Here is a 14,223-nt window from a genome sequence, read left to right as displayed (position 1 = left end):
TCCTTATTTATCTATGGATTTTTATAATCCTAACTTTTTGCAGCAACTCGGTGATGCCTTGAGAAATGTCCAAGAAAGGGATGATATGTGGCAACCAAGGCATTTTGAAAAGGTGGCTGAACCGTTCAAGGTTAACGAACTACCTGAGTTCGTTGGAGGGGCTGATCCCGAGGCCTATTTGGAGTAGGAACGGAAGATAGATCGTATGTTTGATTTCAAAAAATTGGATGACGAGAAAAGGTTCAAGTATGCAATTCTGAAATTAAGCAAGGGAGCATCTCTTTGGTTTGAAGGGTTGAAGGCCAAGAGGGTGCGCTCGAGGAAAGGAAAGATTGATTCTTGGGAGTCTCTGAAACATAAACTTCGTAAAAGGTATGTGCCAACGACCCATAGGTTAGCTACATATCGTAAGATTGCTGATTTGAGACAAGGAAAACTAAGTGTTAGTGAGTATATTGATGAATTTGAAAACTTATGTTTGATGGGCGAATTGGAGGAAGTAGAAGAACAGAAAATGTCTAGATTTTTGCGTGGATTGAATTATAACATTGCTAGTTCTGTTGAGTTATACCCCTATTCTGATTTTGATACTCTTTGTGGTCTTTGTTTGAAATTGGAGTCACAAGGGAAGTCTAAATATGAGGGAGGGTCGAGTTCAGATTCGGAAAAGAATAAGTCATGGACCAAAACTGAAACAATCCCTAAAACCGAAACACCTAGTAGCTCGTTTGTGAGTCCTAACAAAGCCACTGCACCACCAAACACTACCCCAAGGACCACGACCAAGGAGACTAATCTGTCCAAAGTCCGTTGTTTCAAACGTCACGGTTTCGGTCATTATCAAAGTACGTGTCCAAATAAAAGAGTCGTGACCTTGAGAGAGGCGGTAGAGTGTAGGGATGAGTTGTTGGCCGAGGAGGAACGGTTGGGTGAACTGTTTAATCTGAATGAAGGTGAGGAAGAGGACGAGTTAGTAGAGGATTATGAGGGACCAATTTACGACACAAATCGGGTTTTGCGAACCTTGCAAGTAAAGAATATACCTACTGATTCGGAGCAAAGAAACCAATTGTTTCATACCAAGTGTCGAGTAAATGATAAGTGGTGTAGTCTAATTATCGATGGGGGTAGTTGTACCAACGTGGCCTATTCTGAAATGGTGTCAAAATTGGGTCTTGTGACTACTAAACACCCACACCCATATGCGTTACATTGGCTAGATGATGGTAGCAGCGTTAAGGTGACAAAACAGGCCCGGGTTGGTTTGGTTATGGGTTCCTATGTCGATGAGGTGTTGTGTGACGTTATTCCCATGGATGCTTGTCATATTTTGTTGGGACGACCATGGAAATATGACCGGGATGTGTTGCATAGAGGGAGGAGTAATGAGTAACGAATTGTGCTTAAACCCATGTTACCACAAGCTGTTCGTGCTTTAGGTTCAAACCGAAAGCAAAGACCCATGCTGCTATGTTGATTGGAGAACGGGATGTGGAGCATGCCATTGATCATGGAGAGCAAGTTTATTTGCTTGTTGCTAAAGAAAATTCGAGTGCTAATGTTGTTTTGCAGGATCATAACCCAATTGACGATTTGCTTGAAGAGTTTGGGGATGTGTTTCCCGATGAATTACCCGCTGGTTTGCCTCCTATTCGAGGCATTGAACATCAAATTGACCTTGTTCCGGGCTCAACTCTTCCAAACAAGGCTGCTTATCGATGTAATCTGGAAGAAACAAAAGAACTCCAAAGGCAAATTGATGAGTTGATGGAGAGGGGTTATGTGCGTGAAAGTATGAGTCCTTGTGCTGTTCTGGTGTTACTCGTTCCAAAGAAAGATGGTTCATGGCGTATGTGTGTTGATAGCCGTTGTGACACCCTCATTTTTAGCGTTAAAAAAAACACGTAAATTCTACAGAAAAACTGACAGGATATGTTTGTAATTGGTTCAACTAGATAAAACCTGTAATTTTTAAAACTTTTCTAAACCATTCACAAACATTTCCAAATGAAGAGTGCCAAAACCTGCAAATACTAACAAACTAATTTACATAACATTGCTAAAGTCGCGAGAATAAAGTGATACAAACCAAAGTAAAAGAAGGAGACATATGTCCCTCCAAAATATAAACACAACCATATGTTTAAAGGTTTACTACAAAATATAACCAAACTAAGTCCAAGGTTCTTTTGCTCACTAGCTCGTCCGTGTACCCCATCTAATCATCATCAACCCACAATCGCATTTTATACAAACACGAAAGCCACAATTCAGTGGGGAGTAACTTGAGTCCTCCCACCACGAAATGTCATATTTAATGTAACATGTAAACATGTAAACAACATCATAAATAATTTAATTATCGAGTATTCTAACATATGAACACTAAGCTGACCAATTTGAACTATCATGTGAAACATATAACAAACAGTAATCCAAACTTTATCAATTGTAACCGGCTTGCATCTCACCTATTACAATTCATAAAGTCACCATACAAGAAAGGACAATATATCAAAGACAGGCATAAGTTCTTAGCACGGTCAATAGTCACTATGTAACTCGAGTCTATACCACGAGCTAGGGAAGGTAATCGAACCGGTATCTTGGCTCAGAGGTTCTATCAAAACATGGCCAAGACACAACACAACCCTAGTCCTAAATCTGCGCAGACCTAGACATGCGGATACACACCACCGCACCCAAGACCCACAATTTTATAAAACCATGTGAGTACCCTAAGGAGTCCACCAAAGGGTTGGCTAGTACTTAAGCTGACCACTTACTCTCAAAATAAGTAACGAGGTCATGCCCCAACTTGGATATAAACCCACCAAGTCAGGAACACAAAGGCTATGAAGCAGTGAACATACACTCGTCAAAGACTATAAAGACCTATCTATGACAAACACAACAACCTGCAAGAAGTATTCAATACCAATTCCATTTCAAGCAATATTAACAATATTAAAGGTTTTAGGGAATCTAGGGCCGTTTCTACAATATAAGAAACCATTCAAATCAACTAACAACACATGTGAAATAAAAACATAATAGATGGCCTAAAACAAGAATAAGGCCAATTATCCCATTTACACAATAATTTCATCCAACCGAATTTTTACCCGAACCCCACCCGACAGTGCACGGTTCAATCGCGGTGACCAATCACACAATTGACTGACATCGATTCAGTCAAAGGGACTAAGGGCTCAGTTTTCGGCATAATCATCCAAACATTGCAATTATCGCTATAAAATTCATTTCAAGCATATTCATTACAATTTCATCTCATAACCTATCCTAACATGTGCAAACTACCAATATAAGCATAATTTTACCATCAACATTATATTTACTACTAACATTATTCATTTCATATGATTACCCATATGTTACTTATACTAAATATAACATTAAATAACCCGAAACGACGAACAACGCATGAAAAATCGCGCAAACAAGCAACGGGCCGACCCGGGCCAACCCAGGGCTGCCGTGGGCCTGTATGGGCCTGCCGGGCCTGCTGGGCCAAGTGGGCCGCCACCCCTAATCCCCCGTTTCTCCGTTTTTGTTCATTTTAACACCGTTTTAAGCATCAATTAATCATTCCCACTTCATTTCCATACTAATATGTGAACTTATACTTACAAAAGACATGAGTTTAACCCATATTTTCATGTGAAACAAACCACTCAATTAACATACACAAAATCACACAAAAAGCAAAGAATGTGACATTTATTCGTCGAGTAACTCGAAATATGTTACCTTAAGCTAAGAATGAGCAATTAGCACCTTGAACAACAAACCCTAATATACATGCTAGCCACTATCTTCAACTATATACGAGTCTCCAAACTCGTCTTCTAAATCTTCACCTAAACAAACAATAAAAACACAATTATAAGCACTAAAATCAAAACCCTAAAAATGGTGGATAAAATAAATTTAGGGCAAATGAATTTAATACATACTAGGATGTTGGAAATGAAGAGAGGATTCCAAATATGTAATCGTAGAAATGAGTGAATTATGATGAAAATCACCTTAGAAAGCTTAGGTTTTAGTATAGAAATGGTGTTTTTAGTTAGAAGGCTTTAGAATGTTCAAGGAGAGTGAAGTAGGAAAAGAAAAAAAAACAAAGGGAAGGAGGGAGTAGTGGTGCCGCCCAAAAGGAGAGAGGAGACGGGATTTTTGGCGGAATTTCATTAGTCGGTTTTGGCTCGTTTCGATGATAATTAGAACCGTTTGTCAAATGCAAATTCCGATAATGCCAAAGTTCTTAAACACGAGATTACAAGAAGATTGAGTACTCATATGACCCATTTCCAAAATCGTTTGCCCAATTTTCACAAGAATTGCCATTTTTCCCGATATGCCCTTATTTCGAAATAAAAGGTTTTTACATGGTTTAAACTATTTTTAAACATTTCGAAACTATCAAAATAAATACTTTACTTCAAAATATAATAGAATTATATTTCATTGATTTTTTATTACTTCAAATACATTAATATTAAATTCAACTTGATTAATAAATTACTTCCGTAATATAATAACGGTCCGAATTACGGTGTTACAATCACCCCTCCTTTTAAAAAAGTTTCGTCCTCGAAACTTAGAAGGAGAAATTATAGTAAACAACATCTTAATAATATAATCATAAGAAAAATATAGGTATCTTTTCAATGAAACGGTAATACTCTTGTTGATCAGACAAGAACATCCACATTTCATATCAAGATATAAAAATATTTCTACACCAATAAATGAGAAAACCCATTATTGGGACGTCTCCAATAACGAGATTTAACACTTATTAATGTTAAAACCATTAAAAATCATAAAAGCATTTTCAAAATTTTAGTTTAAAGTTCTATAATAAGAATAATATCTTTACTAATTATGATTAAATACGGCTTAGTAACGCGGAAAAAGAGTAAGAAAAAGGAATACCTTACGAGAATAATTCAGGATATTTAGCTAACATAGAAGCTTCAGTCTCCCAAGTCTCCTCTTCGACATTTCCACAACGCCAAAGAACACGGAGTAGAGGTACAACTTTGCTCCTAAGTTGCTTGTTGGCTTTTTCGAGAATCCGGATTGGCCTTTCTTCAACCGCCAAGTTAGGCTCCAATTCAGGAATCTCTTCTTGGATGATATGGCTAGGGTCACTAATGTACTTCCTCAACTGAGAAACATGGAAGACATTGTGAACCTTGCTCAGATTTGGGGGCAATTCTAAACGGTAAGCAGCAGGACCAATGTTTTCAATCACCCGGAAAGGTCCAATATAGTTAGGGCTCAGCTTCCCTTTTAAGCCAAACCGTTTCACCCCTTTCATCGGTGACACTTTAAGGAATACGTGATCATCAACCTCAAAAGAAAGTGGTCGACGACGGACATCAGCATATGATTTTTGACGGTCCTGAGCGGCTTTCATCCGCTCCCGAATGATTTTAACTTGTTCAATGGACTCGGTCACCAAATCAGGTCCTAACATTGGAACATTTTGGGTTTGATCCCAACAGACTGGAGTACGGCATTTTCTACCGTACAGAGCTTCATATGGTGCCATTTTAATGGAGGCTTGATAGCTGTTGTTGTAAGAGAACTCAACCAGAGGTAAACATTTCTCCCAGGAAGTTTGAAAATCTAAGGCACAGGCACGAAGAAGATCCTCTAAAGTTTGAATTGTTCTCTCGGTTTGACCATCAGTGGCGGCGTGAAAAGCAGTGCTCATCAATAGTTTACTACCCAAGGCCTCCTGTAATGCGAAATCCGAAAAACGAGAACAAAATCGAGGGTCCCGATCTGAAACTATATCTTTAGGAACCCCATGATAGCGTACTACTTCATCCACATAGACACGAGCTAGAACTTCTAATCTCCAGGTCTCTTTGATGGGAATAAACCGAGCACACTTAGTCAATCGGTCCACAACCACCGAAACAGCATTCTTCCCAGTGGAAGTCCTGGGTAAAGCCATCACAAAATCCATGGAAATAGACTCCCATTTCCAAAGAGGAACATCCAAGAGTTGAAGCAAACCCCCGGGCTTTTGATGCTCTATCTTTACTTTCTGGCAGGTGAGGCATTTACTGACATACTCCATAACTTCAATCTTCATCCTAGGCCACCAGAATTGTAATCTCAAATCTTTGTACATTTTAGTACCTCCCGGATGAACGGAGTAAGGAGAGAGGTGTGCTTCATCAAGAATTCTTTTTCTCAAATCAGCTGCCTCCGGAACATAGATTCTACCATGATAACGAAGGTACCCATCATCATCAATCTTACAATCCTTAGCTTGCCCAAGTTGAATTTTAGCTCGAATGGATTTGAAAGTAGGATCATCGGGAAGGCAAGCACGGATCTCACGGTAGAATTCAGGTTCGGCTGACATGGCATTAAGATGATTAGAGCCCCTTTTTACAAGGCTTATTCCCAATTTTTGAAGTTCTAAAGCAAGTTCAAGAGGTAATTCCCGAAAAGAATTCAAAGAATGACAAGATTTTCTGCTAAGAGCATCGGCCACCACATTAGCTTTTCCTTCATGATAAATTAGGTCGGCATCATAGTCATTCACCAATTCCTACCATCTTCTTTGCCTCATGTTCAGATCTTTTTGGGTAAAGAGGTATTTCAGGCTTTTGTGGTCGGTGTAGATGTTGCAATGGACTCCAATGAGGTAGTGTCTCCAAATCTTCAAAGCATGCACCACCGCAGCTAATTCAAGATCATGACTCGGGTAATTAACTTCATGAACTCTAAGCTGTCGAGAGGCATACGCAATGACTTTTCCTTTTTGCATCAAGACACAACCTATACCGTGCTTAGAAGCATCACAGTAAACATCAAAGTCCACACCTTCTTCAGGTAAGGTCAACACCGGAGCGGTAGTCAACCTCTTTTTCAATTCCTGGAAAGCATTTTCACACTCCTCAGACCACACAAATTTAGACCCTTTCTTCAGCAACTGAGTCATCGGTCTAGCAATCTTTGAAAAATCCTTCACAAACCGCCGATAGTAACCCGCCAAGCCAAGGAAACTACGGATTTCAGAAACATTGGTCGGACTTTTCCAATTAACAACGGCTTCGATTTTGGCAGGATCTACCGTAACGCCCTCTTTCGAAATGACGTGCCCAAGGAAAGTCACTTTAGGTAACCAGAATTCACATTTAGAGAATTTAGCATACCATTTTTCACGGCGCAGAATCTCCAAAATAGCACGAAGGTGTTGGGCATGTTCTTCTTCAGATTTAGAATAGATCAGGATGTCATCAATGAACACTACAACGCATTTGTCAAGGTGTTCTCTGAAAGTACGGTTCATCTGATCCATGAATACTGCTGGAGCATTGGTCAATCCGAATGGCATCACTATAAACTCGAAATGACCATATCTCGTCAAGGCGGTTTTAGGAATGTCGACTTCTGGACTGGAATCGATGATAGCCCGAACGAAGGTCAATTTTAGAGAAAGTGGAAGCACCTCGGAGTTGGTCGAAAAGATCATCAATTCTAGGAAGAGGATATTTATTCTTGATAGTAACCCGGTTAAGTTCACGATAATCTATGCATAACCGCATAGATCCATCCTTCTTCGTTATAAAGAGAACAGGAGCACCCCAAGGTGAAGAGCTAGGTCGGATAAAACCTTTGGCAATCAAATCATCCAGCTGAGCCTTCAGCTCTTTCATTTCAGACGGTGCCAGTCTATAAGGAGCTTTAGCAATAGGGCCGGTACCCGGAATAAGATCAATAGTAAATTCAACTTCCCTTTCAGGAGGAATTCCCGGTAGCTCATCAAGAAAAACATCGGGAAATTCACATACCACCGGAACGTTCTCTTTAGAAGGCAGAGAGGAAGAATTTGAAGTAGTCACCATACACAAGAAGGCTTGATGACCCTTTTTCATCGCATTGACAAACTTCATAGCAGAAATTAATTTAACACCGGTTTGTCTTTTAACCACTTGATAAGACACACGGTGACCTGAAGGGCTTGTAAGAATTATTTTCTGGTCCCGACATTCAAATCGAGCATGATAAGTATGTAACCAATCCATGCCCAAAATGACATCAAATTCTTCAAGCGGAAATCGGAAAAGATTTGCTGGAAATATTGATCCCGCCATAGATAGAGGAACTCTCGGATAGATTTTAGAACAGGAAAAGACATCACCAGAGGGTAAGGATACAGATGTGCTTTCTCCATGTGATGATTCAAGTGATAACTTATCGGAGAGTTTCATTGAAATAAAAGATAAAGAGGCACCCGTATCAAATAGTACCAAACAAGGAACATCAAAAATAGAAAATGTACCAGTAATGATATCAGGGTGTGCCTCTCCTTCTGCTCGGCTCATGACAAAAATCCGGCCTTTCGGCCTCTCTGGGGCAGCAGGAGTAGTAGGAGCCGTCACTTTCTTCTCCGGGCAAACATTGGCCTTGTGGCCCGGTTTGTTGCAAGAAAAGCATATGATAGGATCAACGAAGCATTTACCAGGATGTGCTGGTTTCTTGCAGTTATAGCACACTCGGTCTTTAGCACCTTTATTGTTGTTAAAAGCCGAAGATTGACCACCCCGGTTAACTTGCACAGTAGGATCAAATCTCCTCTTGTTTGGGTAAGAGGGAGAAGAGGTGAACCTGGGCGAAGGAGTATAGGGCCTAGAAGATGGATATAAAGGCCTCTTGCCAAGACTGGAACTGGTTGCACGAGCTTCATTTTCAATGTCTTTCAGTGAATTCTCAGCCCATAAAGCATCATTGTAAATTGAAACAAAGCTGGTGGAGTCCCGTCGGACCATGCTTTTGATTTTAGGAGAGAGTTTTTCAAGATAAAAGAAAGCTTTTTCGTTGTCATCCTTCACCAATCTAGTTGCATAATGAGCCAACTCGTTGTATTTATCAGTGAAGGCCTGAACAGGAAGGCTTCCTTGCTTTAATTCCATGAATTCTTTCAACTTCTGCTGTTTAAGTTCTTGCGGATAGAATCGGGCCTCCACTAATTCCTTGAAACGTTCCCGTCAAAAAAAACCCGGTTCGGATGAAACAAGAGGGCCCACCATAGACCACCATCGATCTGCTTCTCCTACTAAGAAGTGAGATGCCAGCTTCACTTTATGTTCCTTCTTAACATCATACAACGTAAAGCTTTTCTCTAACTCTCGAAACCACCCCGCAAGAGCAACTGGATCAATTTCTCCACCATAAGTGGGAGTGTTGCTTCGGGTTAATTGGTTAGCCACCCAAGTATAGGTGCCTGGAGTACCCTCAGGAGGCGGGGGAGGAGGAGGAGCTTGTTGATTCTGCTGATTTTGTTGATTTTGGAGGATTTGAGTAAGAGCTTGTAAAATAGCATCATCAACTCTTCTTGGCGGAGCCATCTTACAAAAGAGAAAATTTAATTAGTACCTAACAATTAGCAATCACAAACAAAGCCACATAAAATCCTAAATCTACCCATCCTACCCATCTCTCAAGTTTATTATTTAAAGGTCAAGTGATTTTAAGTGGGGTGCACAAACGTGCGTCGGGAGCAACAAGCTCTGATACCAACTCTGACACCCTCATTTTTAGCGTTAAAAAAAAAACACGTAAATTCTACAGAAAAACTGACAGGATATGTTTGTAATTGGTTCAACTAGATAAAACCTGTAATTTTTAAAACTTTTCTAAACCATTCACAAACATTTCCAAATGAAGAGTGCCAAAACCTGCAAATACTAACAAACTAATTTACATAACATTGCTAAAGTCGCGAGAATAAAGTGATACAAACCAAAGTAAAAGAGGGAGACATATGTCCCTCCAAAATATAAACACAACCATATGTTTAAAGGGTTACTACAAAATATAACCAAACTAAGTCCAAGGTTCTTTTGCTCACTAGCTCGTCCGTGTACCCCATCTAATCATCATCAACCTGTCAATCGCATTTTATACAAACACGAAAGCCACAATTCAGTGGGGAGTAACTTCGAGTCCTCCCAGCCACGAAATATCATATTTAATGTAACATGTAAACATGTAAACAACATCATAAATAATTTAATTATCGAGTATTCTAACATATGAACACTAAGCTGACCAATTCGAACTATCATGTGAAACATATAACAAACAGTAATCCAAACTTTATCAATTGTAACCGGCTTGCATCTCACCTATTACAATTCATAAAGTCACCATACAAGAAAGGACAATATATCAAAGACAGGCATAAGTTCTTAGCACGGTCAATAGTCACTCTGTAACTCGAGTCTATACCACGAGGTAGGGAAGGTAATCGAACCGGTATCTTGGCTCAGAGGTTCTAGCAAAACATGGCCAAGACACAACACAACCCTAGTCCTAAATCTGCGCAGACCTAGACATGCGGATACACACCATCGCACCCAAGACCCACAATTTTATAAAACCATGTGAATACCCTAAGGAGTCCACCAAAGGGTTGGCTAGTACTTAAGCTGACCACTTACTCTCAAAATAAGTAACGAGGTCATGCCCCAACTTGGATATAAACCCACCAAGTCAGGAACACAAAGGCTATTAAGCAGTGAACATACACTCGCCAAAGACTATAAAGACCTATCTATGACAAACACAACAACCTGCAAGAAGTATTCAATACCAATTCCATTTCAAGCAATATTAACAATATTAAAGGTTTCAGGGAATCTAGGGCCGTTTCTACAATATAAGAAACCATTCAAATCAACTAACAACACATGTGAAATAAAAACATAATAGATGGCCTAAAACAAGAATAAGGCCAATTATCCCATTTACACAATAATTTCATCCAACCGAATTTTTACCCGCAACCCCAGCCCTGCGACAGGTACGGGTTCAATCGCGGCTGACCAATCACACAATTGATTGACATCGATTCAGTCAAAGGGACTAAGGGCTCAGTTTTCGGCATAATCATCCAAACATTGCAATTATCGCTATAAAATTCATTTCAAGCATATTCATTACAATTTCATCTCATAACCTATCCTAACATGTGCAAACTACCAATATAAGCATAATTTTACCATCAACATTATATTTACTACTGACATTATTCATTTCATATGATTACCCATATGTTACTTATACTAAATATAACATTAAATAACCCGAAACGACGAACAACGCATGAAAAATCGCGCAAACAAGCAACGGGCCGACCCGGGCCAACCCAGGGCTGCCGTGGGCCTGCATGGGCCTGCCGGGCCTGCTGGGCCAACTGGGCCGCCACCCCTAATCCCCCGTTTCTCCGTTTTTGTTCATTTTAACACCGTTTTAAGCATCAATTAACCATTCCCACTTCATTTCCATACTAATATGTGAACTTATACTTACAAAAGACATGAATTTAACCCATATTTTCATGTGAAACAAACCACTCAATTAACATACACAAAATCACACAAAAAGCAAAGAATATGACATTTATTCGTCGAGTAACTCGAAATATGTTACCTTAAGCTAAGAATGAGCAATTAGAACCTTGAAAACCAAACCCTAATATACATGATAGCCACTATCTTCAACTATATACGAGTCTCCAAACTCGTCTTCTAAATCTTCACCTAAACAAACAATAAAAACACAATTATAAGCACTAAAATCAAAACCCTAAAAATGGTGGATAAAATAAATTTAGGGCAAATGAATTTAATACATACTAGGATGTTGGAAATGAAGAGAGGATTCCAAATATGTAATCCTTATGAAATTTGGAGTAGAAATGAGTGAATTATGATGAAAATCACCTTAGAAAGCTTAGGTTTTAGTATAGAAATGGTGTTTTTAGTTAGAAGGCTTTAGAATGTTCAAGGAGAGTGAAGTAGGAAAAGAAAAAAAAACAAAGGGAAGGAGGGAGTAGTGGTGCCGCCCAAAAGGAGAGAGGAGACGGGATTTTTGGCGGAATTTCATTAGTCGGTTTTGGCTCGTTTCGATGATAATTAGAACCGTTTGTCAAATGCAAATTCCGATAATGCCAAAGTTCTTAAACACGAGATTACAAGAAGATTGAGTACTCATATGACCCATTTCCAAAATCGTTTGCCCAATTTTCATAAGAATTGCCATTTTTCCCGATATGCCCTTATTTCGAAATAAAAGGTTTTTACATGGTTTAAACTATTTTTAAACATTTCGAAACTATCAAAATAAATACTTTACTTCAAAATATAATAGAATTATATTTCATTTATTTATTATTACTTCAAATACATTAATATTAAATTCAACTTGATTAATAAATTACTTCCGTAATATAATAACGGTCCGAAATTACGGGGTGTTACAGCCGTGCTGTAAACAACATAACCATCAAATATCGCTTTCCAATACCGAGACTTGATGATATGCTTGACGAGCTTCATGGTTCGGTTATCTTCTCAAAAATCGACCTTAGAAGTGGTTACCATCATATTCGGATGCGTGAGGGTGATGAATGGAAGACGGCTTTTAAACGAAGCATGGATTATATGAATAGACTGTCATGCCATTCGGTCTTACTAATGCTCCGAGTACTTTCATGAGATTGATGAATGAGGTACTTAAATCATTCTTGGGCAGATTTGTTGTGGTTTATCATCACGATATTTTGCTGTATAGCAGGAGTATTGATGAGAATTTTGAACATTTGAGACAAGTGTTCAAAACATTGCGTGATCAGAAACTTTATGGGAAGCGAGAGAAGTGCTCTTTTCTAGTGGAGAGCGTGGTTTTCTTGAGATACGTGGTGTCCAAGGGTGGTGTCTCGGTTGATCAATCAAAAATCGAAGCAATTCGATCATGGCCGGAACCTAATACAGTTAGTGAGGTACGATCTTTTCATGGGCTTGCATCTTTTTATCGACGATTCATTCGTAATTTTAGCACCATAACCAGCCCTATTACGGAGTGTTTAAAGAAGGGCGGGTTTGAATGGGGCGTGGCAGCTAAACAGGACTTTGAACTGATTAAGGAACGGTTGTGTACCGCTCCTATCTTGGCGTTACCCGATTTTTCTCAACCATTCGAGGTTGAGTGTGATGCTAGTGGCGTAGGTATAGGTGCTGTTTTGATCCAAGAGAAAAGACCTATAACCTACTTCTCGGAGAAATTGGGTGGTGCTCGATTGACTTATTGCACTTATGATAAATAATTTTATGCTATTGTCCGGGCTCTTGATCATTGGAGTCAGTATCTCCGTCCTAACCATTTTATATCGCATTCCGACCATGAATCCTTGAAGTATATTAATGGGCCGCAGAAGTTGAATCATAGGCATGCAAAATGGCTTGAATATTTACAATCATTTCACTTTTCATCCAAATATAAAGATGGGAAGAGTAATGTTGTAGCCGATGCTTTATCTCATCGTTATACGTTGCTGTCCACACTTGATGTTCGTCTTTTGGGCTTTGAAACTTTGAAAGATTACTATGTTAAAGATGGAGACTTTGGTACAATATATCTTGAGTGAAAATCAGGGGCTAAGGGAGAGTATTTGATTCAAGACGGTTTTCTTTTTAAGGGAAATTGACTTTGTGTTCCTAAGCATCCTATCCGGGAACTACTTGTAAGGGAGGCTCACAGTGGAGGGCTAGCTGGTCATTTTGGGGTAGCAAAGACCGTGGAGATCTTGCAAGAGCATTTCTTATGGACACGATTGCAAAAAGATGTTCACAATATCGTGGGTAAGTGTGTTACTTATCAAGTTTTGAAAAGCAAGTTCAAACCGGGCGAATATACTCCTTTACCAATTCCGTTCAGACCTTGGGACGATGTTTCAATGGATTTCATTGTTGCTTTGCCACGCACTCAACGTGGTAAGGATGCTATCATGGTGGTGGTTGATCGTTTTTCCAAGATGGCTCATTTTGTTGCTTGCCATAAAACCGATGATGCTTCTAATGTGGCTGATTTGTACTATCGGGAAATTGTGAGGTTACATGGCATTCCAAAGACTATTGTGTCGGATCGGGATTCTAAATTCTTGAGCTACTTTTGGAATACATTGTGGAGGAAAGTGGGTACAAAGTTTCTGTTTAGTACCTCTCACCATCCTCAAACGGATGGGAAAACCGAAGTCAGAAATCGAACTTTGGGTACCTTGTTGCGTGGGCTGGTGAGCAAGACACAAAAGGATTGGGATCTCAATCTTTCTCATGCCGAATTTGCTTATAACAGGTCGCCTACTCATGCTACGGGTCATTCTCCGTT

General features: G+C 39.5%; 1 protein-coding gene across 1 annotated transcript; it reads left to right on the top strand.

The window, feature by feature from the left end:
• The first annotated feature begins 205 nt into the window (after positions 1–205).
• On the top strand, positions 206–13,162 carry LOC141629745 (uncharacterized). The gene is made up of 4 exons (XM_074442702.1): positions 206–1,332; positions 1,440–1,521; positions 1,573–1,853; positions 12,592–13,162. Exons 1-4 carry the CDS (start codon positions 206–208, stop codon positions 13,160–13,162), a joined length of 2,061 nt encoding a protein of 686 aa, XP_074298803.1.
• Positions 13,163–14,223: the final 1,061 nt, after the last annotated feature.

Source organism: Silene latifolia, chromosome Y, assembly GCF_048544455.1.
Source record: "Silene latifolia isolate original U9 population chromosome Y, ASM4854445v1, whole genome shotgun sequence".
NCBI classification, from domain to species: Eukaryota; Viridiplantae; Streptophyta; class Magnoliopsida; order Caryophyllales; family Caryophyllaceae; genus Silene; species Silene latifolia.
This window is presented reverse-complemented; position numbering and strand designations above follow the sequence as displayed.